The sequence below is a fragment of the Salvelinus namaycush genome, chromosome 30, assembly GCF_016432855.1.
Source record: "Salvelinus namaycush isolate Seneca chromosome 30, SaNama_1.0, whole genome shotgun sequence".
Classification (NCBI taxonomy): Eukaryota; Metazoa; Chordata; class Actinopteri; order Salmoniformes; family Salmonidae; genus Salvelinus; species Salvelinus namaycush.
This window is the reverse complement of record NC_052336.1, coordinates 13,678,572-13,692,601: the sequence shown is the minus strand read 5'-3', so window position 1 is coordinate 13,692,601 and position 14,030 is coordinate 13,678,572. Positions and strand designations below refer to the sequence as shown.

General features: G+C 40.3%; 1 protein-coding gene across 1 annotated transcript; it reads right to left on the bottom strand.

Moving 5' to 3' along the window:
- Nucleotides 1–373: 373 nt before the first annotated feature.
- On the bottom strand, nt 374–13,430 carry LOC120024810 (mucin-5B-like). Its single transcript, XM_038969139.1, has 29 exons — nt 13,406–13,430; nt 12,220–12,481; nt 11,832–11,946; nt 11,470–11,560; nt 11,266–11,372; nt 9,838–10,054; nt 9,617–9,742; nt 9,231–9,348; nt 8,994–9,132; nt 8,346–8,456; nt 8,136–8,205; nt 7,763–7,900; nt 7,495–7,659; nt 7,291–7,385; nt 6,952–7,078; nt 6,588–6,843; nt 6,366–6,414; nt 5,980–6,087; nt 5,036–5,187; nt 4,819–4,957; nt 4,390–4,500; nt 3,893–4,072; nt 3,520–3,759; nt 3,283–3,439; nt 3,038–3,166; nt 2,378–2,528; nt 2,229–2,272; nt 2,018–2,141; nt 374–533 (listed from the first exon to the last, which is right to left on the bottom strand). The coding sequence occupies exons 1-29, from the start codon at nt 13,428–13,430 to the stop codon at nt 374–376; spliced, it is 3,906 nt and encodes a 1,301-aa protein (XP_038825067.1).
- Between the last annotated feature and the right edge of the window lie 600 nt (nt 13,431–14,030).

The following is a 14,030-nucleotide window of genomic DNA, read 5'->3' as shown; positions in this document are numbered from 1 at the left end:
GATTGTAGTAGAGGGTGTAGGAGTAGTGGTGGGAGGAATTGTTGTTGTTGTTGTTGTTGTGGTGGTTGGGATGTGTGTTGTGGTTCCACATTGACAACATTTCACTCGAATCTCATAATCAAAGCACTTTTGCTGAAGACCTTGCTTATTGTTTTGACAAATCAGTCCAACGGATGGATTGCAAGTCACGTCTTGGCCAAGCTGAGAGATCTGAAGTCCAGGGTATTGTTTTGCTCTACATTCAACTGCCTCTGGAGCTGAGCAAATGTGATAACCAGCAGCAATGATGTTCTTAATGGATTCATTATCTCCACCTTCAGAGCCAGATGTTGGCTGACCAAGATTGATCCAGTCTGACCACACACAACTTTCTTCACCACCGCACTGGGTAGTTGATACTCCTGTTGAGGTTGATGTAGGAGTAGAGGTTGGCGTTGTAGTAATACCGGTTGGCTGAGTTGTTGTTTTTGTTGTAGATGTAGCTGTCGATGTTAAGATTGTAGTAGAGGGTGTAGGAGTAGCGGTGGGAGGAACTGTTGTTAATGTGGTAGGTGGAGCAGTCGATGTTAAGATTGTGGTATTGGGTGTTGGAGTTGGAGTTGTAGTTAGAGGTTGAGTTGAGGTTGGAGGAGTAGTGATTGTCATTGGTTTATTTGTTAATGTAGTTAATGTGGATGTTGACATTGTTGTAGGTGTGACAGTAGATCTTGTTGTAATTTCTGGTGTTGTAGTGTGACATTTCACAGTCTTACAACACTTCACCTTAATTTCATAGTCAAGGCATATTGGAGGAATGCCTTGATCTTTGTTCTGGCATATTAGTCCAACCTTCGTATTACATTCTACCTTCTGCCCTAATTCAGACAATGGGACCCCTGGATATCGCACTGCTTGGCATATGACATCCACTGGTTTTTCACAAATATGTTTTCCAGATTCTATAATCTTTTTAATTGATTCATTGTCGCCACCCCCAGGACCAAATTGAGGATAGTCCACATTATACCAAGGTGACCACTCACAAACTGTGCAGTTCGGGGTTTTTGTATTCAACGTGGTTGTTGATATAGTGGAGGTGGTTGCGTTTGTTGTTGTTGTTGTGACAGGTGGCATTGTAGTTGTTGGTGCAATGGTTGTAGGCTTAGATGTACAAAGATTTTCATCACAGCAGAGGACTCGAACTTGGTAGTTAAAGCACAGTGGGAATTTGCCTGACTGGTCTTCATTTCTGCAAGTCAACCCTTCTGCTACATTACACTGCACCACTTGGCCTACTTGGCTTATGCTAACATTTGGGTACTTCTCGGCTCTGCATTGGATCTTGCTTGGCTTCTCACATATATCGTGTCCCTCTGCTCTTATGTTGTTGTAGGTTTCAGAGTCTCCTCCTGGAGTTCCAAGTGTAGGGAATGTGGTATCAAACCATTGTGACCACACACATGCATATCCACATGTAGTAGTAAAGGTTGTTGGAGACACTGTTGTCTCAGTTGAAGTTGTGGCTGGCGCTATAGGGGATTACAGGGATTACATTACAGTTAGTCAGTTAAATACAAAAATATTTTAAAGTGGTGATAATTTAACACAATCTAATGAAGGTGCCTAATTAGCAATGTCTTCGGCCATTTTGATCACAAGAGATACTTGCTGTAGTTTTTACACTTCATATGCAACAATGGTGGCTGGTTGAACTTTAAACAGAGTGAATGGGCTCATAGTAATAACTGGAACGGAATCAATGGAATGGTCTCAAACACAAAATCCTCATTTCCATGTGTTTGAGACCATTCCATTTACTCTTTCCCACTCATTATTATGAGCCAGCCTCCCATCCTCAGCCTACTCTGACATTTAACCAAGTCATACTAGTCACTAAAGACTTAGTATCAGGTACCCACCAGTTGGTGTTGGTGTTGAGAAAGTGAAAACATTTGTTGTCACTGTAGAGGATGATGTAGAGGTAGGGACATTCGTCGATAGAGTTGAAGGTGTTGGAGTTGTAGTTGAACATGGGTACATGTTCCTGTGAATGGTTCCATTCTTCCCACAAACTGCTGTCATACAGCTGCTATGTCCATCCGTTGTATCGTATATGATATGCCCATAGGGGTATTTGTTCCCATTGTAGGTGCAAGTGCAAGCTGAAAGGGTAAGATATATTTTAGGGTACTGGAATGTTGAAAACATTATTAATCTGTTTTTGTTTTTGTTCAGGGATGCATTCATACCTTGTTCATCGTATTTGCAGTCCACTGTCACGGAATTACAATAGCTTTGGAAAAATAAGCATATACAGTTCTACTTAGTTTCATTTATGACATTCAAACATAGTTACAGTTTTCACAATTTTAGCCAAGACCAAGATTCTCTGTATTACCATGTCTGGCAGTTTTCTGTGGTCGGTACTTTTTCTCCATTATTGTAGTGTTTTCCATCTCTGCTATAACAGCCACACTGCTCCTTCTCCACACACTTCATTATATCTTCATCAAATAAGGGTTGAGCAGGAGGACATTTTGGATAGCAACCTAAAGAAGAAGAAAAATATTAAAATATTAATGATCAAAAAGCTATTTATTGATTGAGGTAATTTAAAGCTAGAATATTTTGTAGCTATAGCAATTTTCTGACACATAAATGAATAATATATTTCCATTACTTATTGAAGAATATCATTTATAAATGCCTCCTGAGCATTGTTCAACTGTCGTACCCCATAAGAACCCAAAATATATGCTTGTTTTACCTCAATGTTTGTAAACAAAACCAATTAAATCCAGCACTGTATAGCCTCAAAACATGGTTAAACAATCATTTTTATATCATGAATTGTCAGCCCTTGCATCCATAGCTCTGTCTATGGATTTGAGAGTGGTTACAATTTTCCTGGGCCTTCCCTCAGCTTTTTACCTAAACAGAGGTGGGGTTGCGACTTTGTTATTGTTTAAATTAAGGACTCTAGCTTTAACATTAAAGAAATACTAAGTACCTGTTATAGAAAATTGTTGTTGCCCAAAATAGATAATGTCTACTGTACCTTCAAGAGGTGGTATCTGAGTTGAGCAGCTCCCGGAGGGATTCCTGCAGGTCTTCATACACTGAGCTCCACATGCCTTGTAGTGCCACTCACATTCTCCAGGGGGGTTGTAGTAATCACAGAACAGTGCTGTATGTGATGGACAAAAGCTCTCTGTAAGTATTATCTTCAATTTGGTTTAAACTGACTGGATTAAGCCTATTTTTATGTCAGCACTTAAATGAATTGAACATTTAGAAACTCACGGCAGATTTGTGGGCTTCTCCAGACTATGCAGGCTCCAGCCTCATTACAGGCCTCTGCATAAGCTGCCACAGCGGTACAGAAGCACTCACAGTCTCCACCACTGTCACAAGCACATGAGTCTGTCACACAAGCATCGTAGAAAGGAGAGGGGTCCACCTAATTGGAAAACAGATCTTATTTGACATGATCACATCAAATTCCAAAACATTCAGTGAACGACTAAAGTCTAAACCTACTTTAGAATGGCATTCTGTGAAAACGTTGCTCTGTATGATGCTGCACTGCTTCTGTGACCAAGACTGCCTGTAAGGGTTGGCAGTACAGGGGCTCCTTTTGCTCTTTGCATCGGGGCAGCTTGCAGAGACTTTCCAGCTGTTTCCAAAGTCTAGAGGATTGACAACCACTGCCTGGCTCCTGGTAGTGAAGTCATTGTTCGCGTTGCCATCATAGTTTCCACACAGACCACAGACATGTCCCTGAAGAGGACATAGCAAAAGATTCAGTTGAGTGATAAAAAGGAGTCATAACAGACTTGTGAATACCAGTTGATGGAATACTAGAACCATATTTTAATATCTAATTTGTCATCCAATCAAAGTTGAAATGTACCTTGAACTGTGGGTTAAGTTTGATGAACATGCTTGTTTTCCTGTCCCACATGAGAATCAAACCATTATTGGCTTCAATCACAAGGTAGATACCCATTGTGCGAATCTGGTAAGGAACCGCCTCCCCTGTATCTCTCTCAACGACTTGGTAGTTCCCTTCTGTCAGAATTAATTCATTGTTCTGAAAGAGATTTTTTTTAAATAGTTTGAGTATACAGTTAAAATATGAATTTATGTAATTACTCATTATGTTATAATGTATGCCATAATGTTAATTTTTTTCCAGGCCTCATGAAGCTTTGATTTATGTGTATATAGTGTGCTTTATAGTATGTATGTATGTATGTATGTATGTATGTATGTATGTATGTATGTATGTATGTATGTATGTATGTATGTATGTATGTATGTATGTATGTAAGTATGTGTATGACCGAATATTAGTAGTCTTGGCTTCAGTAATGGTATGTGCCAGGCAGAAAGCAGGAATCTAGTTACCCCCAGAAAGAGCTTGATGGCCTTGGAGCAGGTGGTGCCTGTTGTTCCACAAGGGATGTTCTCAGTGATGACTCTGAAGCTGCCGTTGGCATTGTTGTTCTCACAGTAGTCCTGTTTAAGGTAGAGACAATTTCAGTAATACATTTAACAACAGCCAACATAGTATTTTGGTGGATGGCACATGATCTCCAACCAAACATGTTGTAAGTCAATCATTTAAATAGTGAAAAGGTTCAGCTTGTTGGGAATGCTACAGCAACATCCACAAAGCAACAGCAGATAATGTCCAAACAGTTTCAAATATTGCTTTTCAGACTCCCCAGAAACACCTACAGTATATACCTTAAAACAATTAACACAAACCCTTATTGTTCAGCATGTAATATTGGTGTTGATCACTTAGACTATCAAGAAACCCTGCAAGCATACCTTTGTAAGAGTGTATTCACAGTCTCCTTCGAAAGTGAATCGTTTCCCATCAAAAGTAATGTAGTGTCCATCTCCATAAATGGCACAGGTTCCATGGCACAGGTTAGTTGTGCACTGCCATTTTCTGTCTTTACAAGTGCTGAAAGTTGCAAAAACAGATATATCAGACTGAAGTCTTAATTGGTTTAAAACCCCAATTGAGGCAAGATAACCTTACCAGGTATTGCAGTCGACCTTGATGCTGTCTCCTGGTTGGTAAGTAGCTCCATTGTGAGAACAAGGACAAAGGTCTGGCTTGATGCAGCCTCCTTTTCCATCGGATACCAGTCCAGAGGGACACATACAGCCTGATATGCACTCTGTGCTGATCTGTAAAGTGAAAATGATTGATTTGAAAATCTGCTGTGTAAAAATTGTGTTAACTTCCGCCCAAATGCGTGAAGAGTCTGGTGGACCAAAAGGTCAAACTTGGCCTTCATTAGCCATTAGCCAATACAGAAAGACCAGGAGAAACTCCCAGGGCATAGGCATTGGCTTATTCAGCATAATCTACCAACCAATCATCTCCCACAACACCTTCCCCCTAACCCTCCCCCATACGCTAGCACACCACAAGCACAGAGCCACGCCTCACATTCGTGTGATTCGCTCAAATTAAATGATGACAAATACTTTACTCAATAAAGAAACTCCCATGGAATTATATGGTCACTCCCACTAAGGACAAATATTAATCGTTGATGTACCAAGCTTATATTTTCTGTGCGCAGTAGCTTGGAGATGACGTTAACTGTATGTTAACAGTACCAATATTTTTTAAAAAATGAAAGTTTATATTTTACACAAAATTTTTATTCACAATCCTATGGGCATTATATGACTATACACTGAGTGTAGAAAACATTAAGAACACCTGCTCTTTCCATGACATAGACTGACCAGGGGAATCCAGGTGAAAGCATTGATAGCTTACTGATGTCACTTGTCAATCAGTTTAGATGAAGAGGGGGAGACAGGTTAAAAAAGGATTTTCAAGCCTTGAGACAATTGAGATGGATTGTGTATTAATATCAATATTAGGAAGGTGTTCTTAATGTTTTGTACGAAGGCTTATATCCGCTGTGCGGAATGGCCTGGAGACGAGGTGAATAGGGGACTTACACAGGCCATATCCAGAATGTTGCAGCTCTTCTGACACTCTAACCCTCTCACTCCTGGGCTTGCACTGGAGCAGTTGAAGAAAACCATTGGTGCAACACATGCTGTGGAAATAAAGGGAATTCATGTGTCATGACTCTGTTGTGTCTTTCACAAAATCCATATTCTCTGTAAAGTGTGTACTAGGATGGAGAGATAATATTTCAACATGCACATAGCCTGGTTCTGTTGCCAATAGCATACTATTACCACACACCATGAATGTATATAGGATTTGGCAGAGTGCCATTAAAAGAATATACTTATTTCAAATTCACTGTTGCCTAGCACAGTACAATAGCTCAAAATTGTGAGTTGTTTTGACAATTTATATACATGAACTTACATGGCTGATCGGGTGAATCTCCAATGCAACGGAGTTTTCCCTCCTTGCAGGTGCTGAAATAAAATTGTGTTAATGGTACTTGAATGTCCCTATGCTCACTACAGGAAAGTAAGGCCTAAGGATCTTGGTTCATAAAGTCCCAAAAATATGCCTTTGAAATAAAATGTGTAGTGTATTACATTGATATGCAGTTTGAGTATAGATAGGTAAATAACTTGGTCCATACCACATGGTTCCATCCTTGCTGATGACCTCTCCAGGGGACACCACTGAGCCCTTGTAATAACAAGGGCAGCTGGCTGGTGCAACACACTTGCCCTCATCATCCAGGTAGGTTCCCTCAGAACAGACACACCCATCCACAGACTCAAAGGTGATTGAACAGGTAAAGTCAGAGTCGCTGTAGCAACGGCAGGAGCGATCACTGCTTTTTATGCTGTAGCTGTAGACCATGGTGCTAGGGCACGAGGTGGAGTATTTGTCTGGGGATGGCAACAATTAGTGTTTGATGTAAATATTTATAATATTTGTATCTAATTCTCCCACAATTGACACATCTTCTTAGGTATTATGGTGTGATTGTCACTCACTGCAGATAGTGTCTCTCCAGCCGCTGAGCTGGATACCCTCGGCAGCACAAGCGTGGACATAAGAGGAGACGGCAGCACACATGCAGTCCTCACTCTTCTCACAGTTACAGCTGTCATACATGCAGTTCTGAATAGAAAACCACAGTCAGAACAGCATCCATATTACACTGTAAAATAGTTTTAATTAATTGTGTGTGCATATTCTGTGCAGATAAACAACACTTAACAGCACGCAACATAATTCTCAATTTCCCCATAACAGCTGGCATCATGTTACATACATTTGTGTATTAGTTATGCTTAGGAAATTGTCTGAATAGTATGGTGAAATGGTCTCACTTCTTTGTACATGTCTGGGCTTATTGCTGTGTGGCATTTAGCAAACAACCCTTCAGGATCAGCCAGCTGAGAGCACCAGTGCTGGGCATACTTCTCTGAAATAGTGAAAAAATAAACCACAGTTAGGCCAACTTTAAGAAACACTTGCACCATTCTCCATAACAATTAAAACAGACATGGAAAGGGGATAAACCATGCAGATACCATTGTCAAGACTTAAACTGCAGGGGCTTTCAAAGCTACTCTTGATGTCTGGGCAGCTGGCTCGTGTTTTCCAGGTGTTTGCAAAACCAATGGCTGTGCCCTCAGTCACTCCACTCAGGACCTTGAAATCATCTCCTTGGTTGTTGTTGAAGTTTCCACAAAGACCTGTAGGGTGAACATGTATTTATATACAGGGAAAATAAATCATTCCCAGAACATGAACACCTCAGTGGACTGTGGTGGTTGGTCAACGGATGATGAGACATACCACAAGTTCTCTGCTGCCAAACGGTGCTTGCAGCAATATAGACCTGCATGATTGGTGAGAGTTGGATTTCCAACTGGAGGCCAAAGGTGGTCTGGACAATGATGAAAAATGAGGAGGCTCTGAAAATAGTTACTCCAGCTATAAGGAACAAAGTGGGAAGAGGAAGGAGTACGATTCAGCATTATGATGTTAAGTAAAATATATGTGTCAGTGTTGAATGATAAAGCTGCATCACCATCACAACATTCCCATTTATCATAATGTATTCCCCATACAATGATGTGCTTTAACTGTAGGACACAAGTTTCATGTATGCCTAGTCATCACCACATTGATTGTACTGTATGTTAATTGTACAACAACTGTAACTTACCAGCAGAAAAAGGCAGCTGAGAATAGATTCCATTTACAAAGGCTTTTCCATTGGGTTGTATGTTGATCACCTGCGTAGAGTTGCATTGTGTAACTATATGCTTACTCATGATATTCAAATAATACATTAAAGTCTAAAACCTAACAACACTAGGGAAAAAACATTTACTGCAGTCAAAGGCTGATAGCATGTCAGTCAAAGAATACTTACAGTGGCTCCTTCTGAGAGGGACAGGGTAACAGCCTTTAGACAAGTCTCACTGTCAGAAAGCCCACACTGCACCAGATCACCCAGTACAGTGAATTGCATCCCATCACAGTCCTGAAAAAACATAAATAAGTTGTTACAAATATTTCCCTTAATAAAAGGAAATATCCTTCTGAATTTTTTTGAAAAAGGAATATCTCAGTGTAAAACAAGAGACAGAGTAAACATGAACAACCCACATTTCTCCATAGATAAATGTATCAATGCAAGATGAATAGTACTGTTCTATATGAGGGCTCCCCAACTCTGTTCCTGGAGAGCTACTCTCCTGTAGGTTTTAGCTCATTCCGCAGTTGTAACTAACCTAATTCAGCTCATCAACCAGCTTATTATTAGAATGAGGTGCGCTAAATTAGGGTTGGAGTGAAAACCTACAGGGCGGTAGCACTCCGGAAACATGGTTGGAAAGCCCTTTTCTATATTACAATTTTCATCATAAAAACTGGATATACCAGAAGAAAAGTAAACAAGATGGAGGCAAAGCTGTAACACAGACATAATAACTACAAAGAAGGTAGCACATTTCAAAATGTATTTTATGTGAATGAGATTGATGCACACAGAGCTTTGGTGAGGAAACTGTATATTGACCTTGGTCAAAACATAAGAGCAATCCCCATGGAAGGTGTAGGCTTTTCCATCATAGGTGTTGATGTGGGATCCTCCCTCCACAGCACAGGTGCCAGGACAGTCCTTGTCCACACACTTCCACTGACCACCAGCACAGGAGCTAAGGGCAAAATATAAATTATTCAATGGAACTTACAAATTGTCACCCCTGGAATAACTTTTTGACTCAAGTCAGAATTCTTAGCCTGGTTTTCTTACCAATCTTTACAAGTGCTTGAATAAGACTCTCCGGGTGCGTAGGTTTTTCCATTGTGGCGGCAGTAGCATTGACTCAAGGCGATACAACCATTCTTGTTGACGTCATCAAAAACGGTTCCTTTGGGTGAGAGCATACATGTGTTTATTATGATCAACTGGCTTGTTCTTGTGTCAGGAACTAAATCCCACATGAATCAGATAATATACCTGGCCATTACAAAAACCAAACTTGTAATTGCCTTTGTAACGCAACAGAGTCCAGTCCACAATATGGAATCAATTGCTTTGCATTCTATCAGTATACAGTCTGCTCCATTCCAATGGATTTTTATTACATCTCTTTGAAGAAGAGGATGTGCAGAGAACGTTTAAATATGTCTGCCTACCTGGAGGACAAAAGCAGCCATCTGAGCAGTGTTCCTCACACAGCTGGCCTCTCTCGGGGTTGGAGCAGGTGTCAACACAGGGGTTTCCACACTCCTGGTACTCCATGTTGAAGGGGCAGGTCTTATCTGCAAAGATAAGGTTGTGCCAAAATATGAGTACACTGTTGCAACTAACCAATGTGTGATTTGAATGTTGATACGGGAAGTAAGGGCATGCTTACAGCAGAACTGTTCAGTCCTCCATTGCTTGGGCTTCCCGCCTGCATGAACACACTGGCGGGAGTACTCTGAGATAGTGTTGCATAGGCAGAAGGACTTGGTGCTGTTATCACAGTGGCACAGGTCAGATACACAGGACTCAACAAATGAGTCAATGGCCAACAAGTCCTTACAGCTGCTGAAGGCAGGACCGGAGAGCAACTGCTCACAAACTGGTTTCTATAAAACAAAAACAGAGAGATGTTATAATTAGGACATATACAGTGGAGTCTGAAATTATTGACACCCTTGATAAAGACGAGCAGAAATTACTGTGTAAAATAAATGCAAAACAAATTTGGTCAAATATATTATTTTATATTAATTCGATTGCTTCTAGAAAGAGATTTTGTTATAAAAGTAATACAAAAAAAATCTCAGAAAGGTAGGGGTCAAAATGATTGACATCCCTGTTTTCACTATCTTTCAGTACTTCACCTTGTGAGGATAACTGCAATAAGCCTTTTTCTAAAATGTTTTATGATTTGGAGAACAAATTAGGACCACAGGAGATTGGTGGCAACTTAATTGAGGAGTACGGGCTCGTGGTAATGGCTGGAGCGGAATTTGTGGAATGGTATTCCATTTACTCCGTTCCAGCCATTATTACGAGCCGTCTTTCCCTCAGCAGCCTTCACTGTTTAGGATCTTTGATGTCCTTTGGCTGTTCTTATGGACTGCCCTCTTTAATTCAAACCACAGATTTTCAATGGGTTTCAAAGAGAGACTGAGATGGCCATTGCAAAAAGGGGCTATTTTGCTTCCACTGGTCCTGGGGCTCTTGTAAAGATCTATCATGATCTTTACCCAGTACCTGGACATTTTTGCCAAAACCTTGTTGCCACTGCCACTTGGCCTTCAGTGGATCTTCCAGCAATACAGTAACCCCATGCACACATCAAAATCCCCAAATAAATATATATTTGTCCACAAAATCAACTCAGTCTCCGAACTTGACACCCATTGAAAACCTGTGGTTTGAATTGAAGAGGGCAGTCCATCAGCACAGTATGGAGGAATGGTCTAAAATCCCTCAGAATGTGTTCTCCAACTCATAAAACATTTTAGAAAAAGGCTCAGTGCCATTATTTGCAAGGTGTGGTATTGAAAGGTATTGAAAACAGGGGTGTCAATAATTTTGACCCCAGACTGGAGAGAAACAAAATATTACTTTAAAAACAAAATCTCTTTCTCAGAGCAATTGTATTAGTATAAAATAATATAATTTTCAAAGAAATGGAGCACACAATATACTGTAGCAGTACACAGTCATTTTTGCTAATCTTTATCAAGGGAGTCAGTCATTTCAGACCCCACTGTACATGTTGTTAAGTACACAGCAGCCTAGCCAATAGCCCTATTCTTATCATAAGCGATAAAGTTTAACCTACCAGATTGGGGCAATTCTGATTTGAAGGCAGTGTGTTTTCAGTACAGCTTTCAGTGGGACCATCCAATTTCCAGAAGTTTCCGAAGTCGACAGGGGACAATTTCATACCTTTGGCATAAAAATATATCCAATTATTGTTAAATGTCAACTGTATTCCAAATAATAGGCAATGGTTGATGTGTTGATAGTGTCAGTGAAAATGTACCATGGCTATAGAACTCATCAAATTGCTGAATTCCATTAAAATCTCCACATAGACCACAGGTCTTATTTCTGAATTTGATGTCCATCTCCACCTGAAATAGAAGACCATTAGACATTTTAGGGTGACATTTTACCTCCATAACCGCATAACACTCGACAAAAACGGGAAATGACTGTAACAAAACAAAGATTTAACAGGAGTGACAACCTATTCCTTAATAAAATAACTATAGATTAGAACTACCTTAACTGTTGTTAACACAGTGCCCACCACAGCACAGGCCTTCAAATGTAGACATTGACCACACTGCAAAAACCTAACTCCACCTAGAAATATTCATAAATGCATAATTGTTGTACTACCAAGAAGGAATCATCCTGGTTCCATATGGCTACCAATCCCAGTTTTGCTTTGATCTTGATGTAGGAGGGAGTCTCTTCAATGAGAATACCAGACTGGCTGAATGGTAAGGTGGCACTGGAGGAAGAGGAAGACAAAGCACTAGATTTAACTAGAACTTAGTCAGACCAACCAATTTTACATTAGCTCAATTGACTTCATTTTGAGACATTTTCATTGGTACTTTAAAAACAACATTCTCATCTCTAAATATGTGCTTGAGCAAAATTACACAGTATAAGGTTGAGTCCAATCTGTTAAGTCAAAGCGACTGGGACAACAATATGACATCAAACTATTTGAGCACTGATTAAAAATTACAGCTACATGAGAAATTCTTGAGGAACTTACTTATTCCCATTAACAACAACTGAACCCTTGGATAGCTCCACCACTACACCATCCAGCTTCATGGTGATCTTGCTAATGGTGGGCTGGTTGTTCACCACCTGCCGCCTCATCTGGATGTTGAAATCCTCATAAATGCTATGGCACAGTGAGGTCACAACATAGTTGCAGGTGGAGGGGAGCTGAAAGATGTCTCCGTCAAAGGTCTTGAAGTGGTAGTTACCCCACGTACTGCAGACTTGGCCATTATGTATAGGACTCACTCCTGTGGGAAAGGACAACCAATTCAGCTATGATAGCATACAATTCAGCAGTTTTAATCTTTAGATATTTAAAAAGAAAGAAATAGGTAACGGGTAGCAGATATTATTTCCCATTTTTGCCCCTCGTAAAACCTTGCTTGGAGTCCATTGGTTGACTGCTAGATTGGCCTCATTCACTCACCATAAGAGTCTACTGACGCACCCGTGTGTCAATCTAATTAACATAATAAAAAATCCCCACCATAATCTGTCAGTTTAAGCTAAAGATATCTGTTTTTTTTGCATGGGCTGCGTGTCAATCCATCGCATCCACCTATGTCAACCGTTTTCACAAAAACGTCTTTAGCGTCCAAACGATTTCGCCTACTAGCTAATATGACCACTCTATGGTGTCATGGAACTCGTCTTATGTCGGTACCGCCTATGTGCCAACTTCTGTCTGTAGCATCCGAACAGTTTGGTCTACGACCTCCACAAGTGTCATTGGACTCGTCTGAAGTTAACCCATACAAATTGGAAGTATGGAGGTAGTTTTGTGCCAACAAAAAAAGGTGGTTAGATATGTGTACAAAAAACAAATATTTCCTGAGATTTCTTATATCTCCAGACACTTCAAAACCGTTCAAAGCGTTTCTATGGGATATAGTAGTAAACGCCAAATTCAATATTTGATCAACTAACCAACCAAGACTTTCCAATCTCTATCACGTTTATGAACTTGAACAATAAATTAATAATCTAGTGCTCCTTCACGCTTTTCAAAAACAGCTAATCCACAAAACCTGTTGCACTACTTGTTATGACTGTCTCCATCATGGTTATTGTCCTTTCACCATTGTCTGTGGATATGTAAGGCTGCAGTGTTAATCATTGTCATCATACTCAGGGCGCATGCATCTGTATAGCACATGTATTATGAAGCTTACCTGCAATCTCAGGTATCCTTGACATTGAGGGGATGATGTTAACTGTGGCCTTTGATGTATCCTCTGAAATCAAAGTGTATGTTATTACGTTACATGAAGTTTTACTGTAAATCATTGTGGAATCCTGTGTATTTCAGGCTCTGTTATGTAGTTCTCTTGCCAATCCTACATTTACCTATTCATCAATCATAACCCATGCTTAAAAGGCACATAAAGGCAGGACTGAGCATTTTCCCTCATTGTTAGGCAGTCCAATGAGATAAACAGTGGAGCTATTGTGAGAGCGCTATGACATACAGTAACATACAGTTGAGCCCTGTCAACACTAAAGTAAGGTTTCAGGTAAATCAAAATCATGGATTCTACCTACCACTTTGAGAGGCAGTTAAACCAATCGCCAGAGCCATCCATATTAACACCCATGTGGGTGTCTGTGTTGTCCCCATGGTCATCCTCTGGGTAGTGAACACAGGTGGTATGAGAAAGGTACTTGCTTGGATCTTAGCTTTATACCACCTGAGTGAAGGGAAGGTCCTTGGTCTTTCTGGGTGTGAAGGTGTGGCAGAAGGGCTGGCTCCGTTCCAAGGATTTCATGGCCCTCTCATACCAATATGAGAGGTTTAAA

What these genes read in the sequence shown, in the direction of transcription:
- LOC120024810 (XM_038969139.1), bottom strand. Translation starts at nt 13,430, where the DNA reads ATGTCAAGGATACCTGAGATTGCAG. An exon ending in GCCCAGACATGTACAAAGAA is followed by an intron (nt 7,079 to 7,290) that starts GTGAGACCATTT and finishes TTTTCTATTCAG; the next exon opens with AACTGCATGTATGACAGCTG. An exon ending in TTGGAGATTCACCCGATCAG is followed by an intron (nt 6,088 to 6,365) that starts CCATGTAAGTTC and finishes ATTCCCTTTATT; the next exon opens with TCCACAGCATGTGTTGCACC.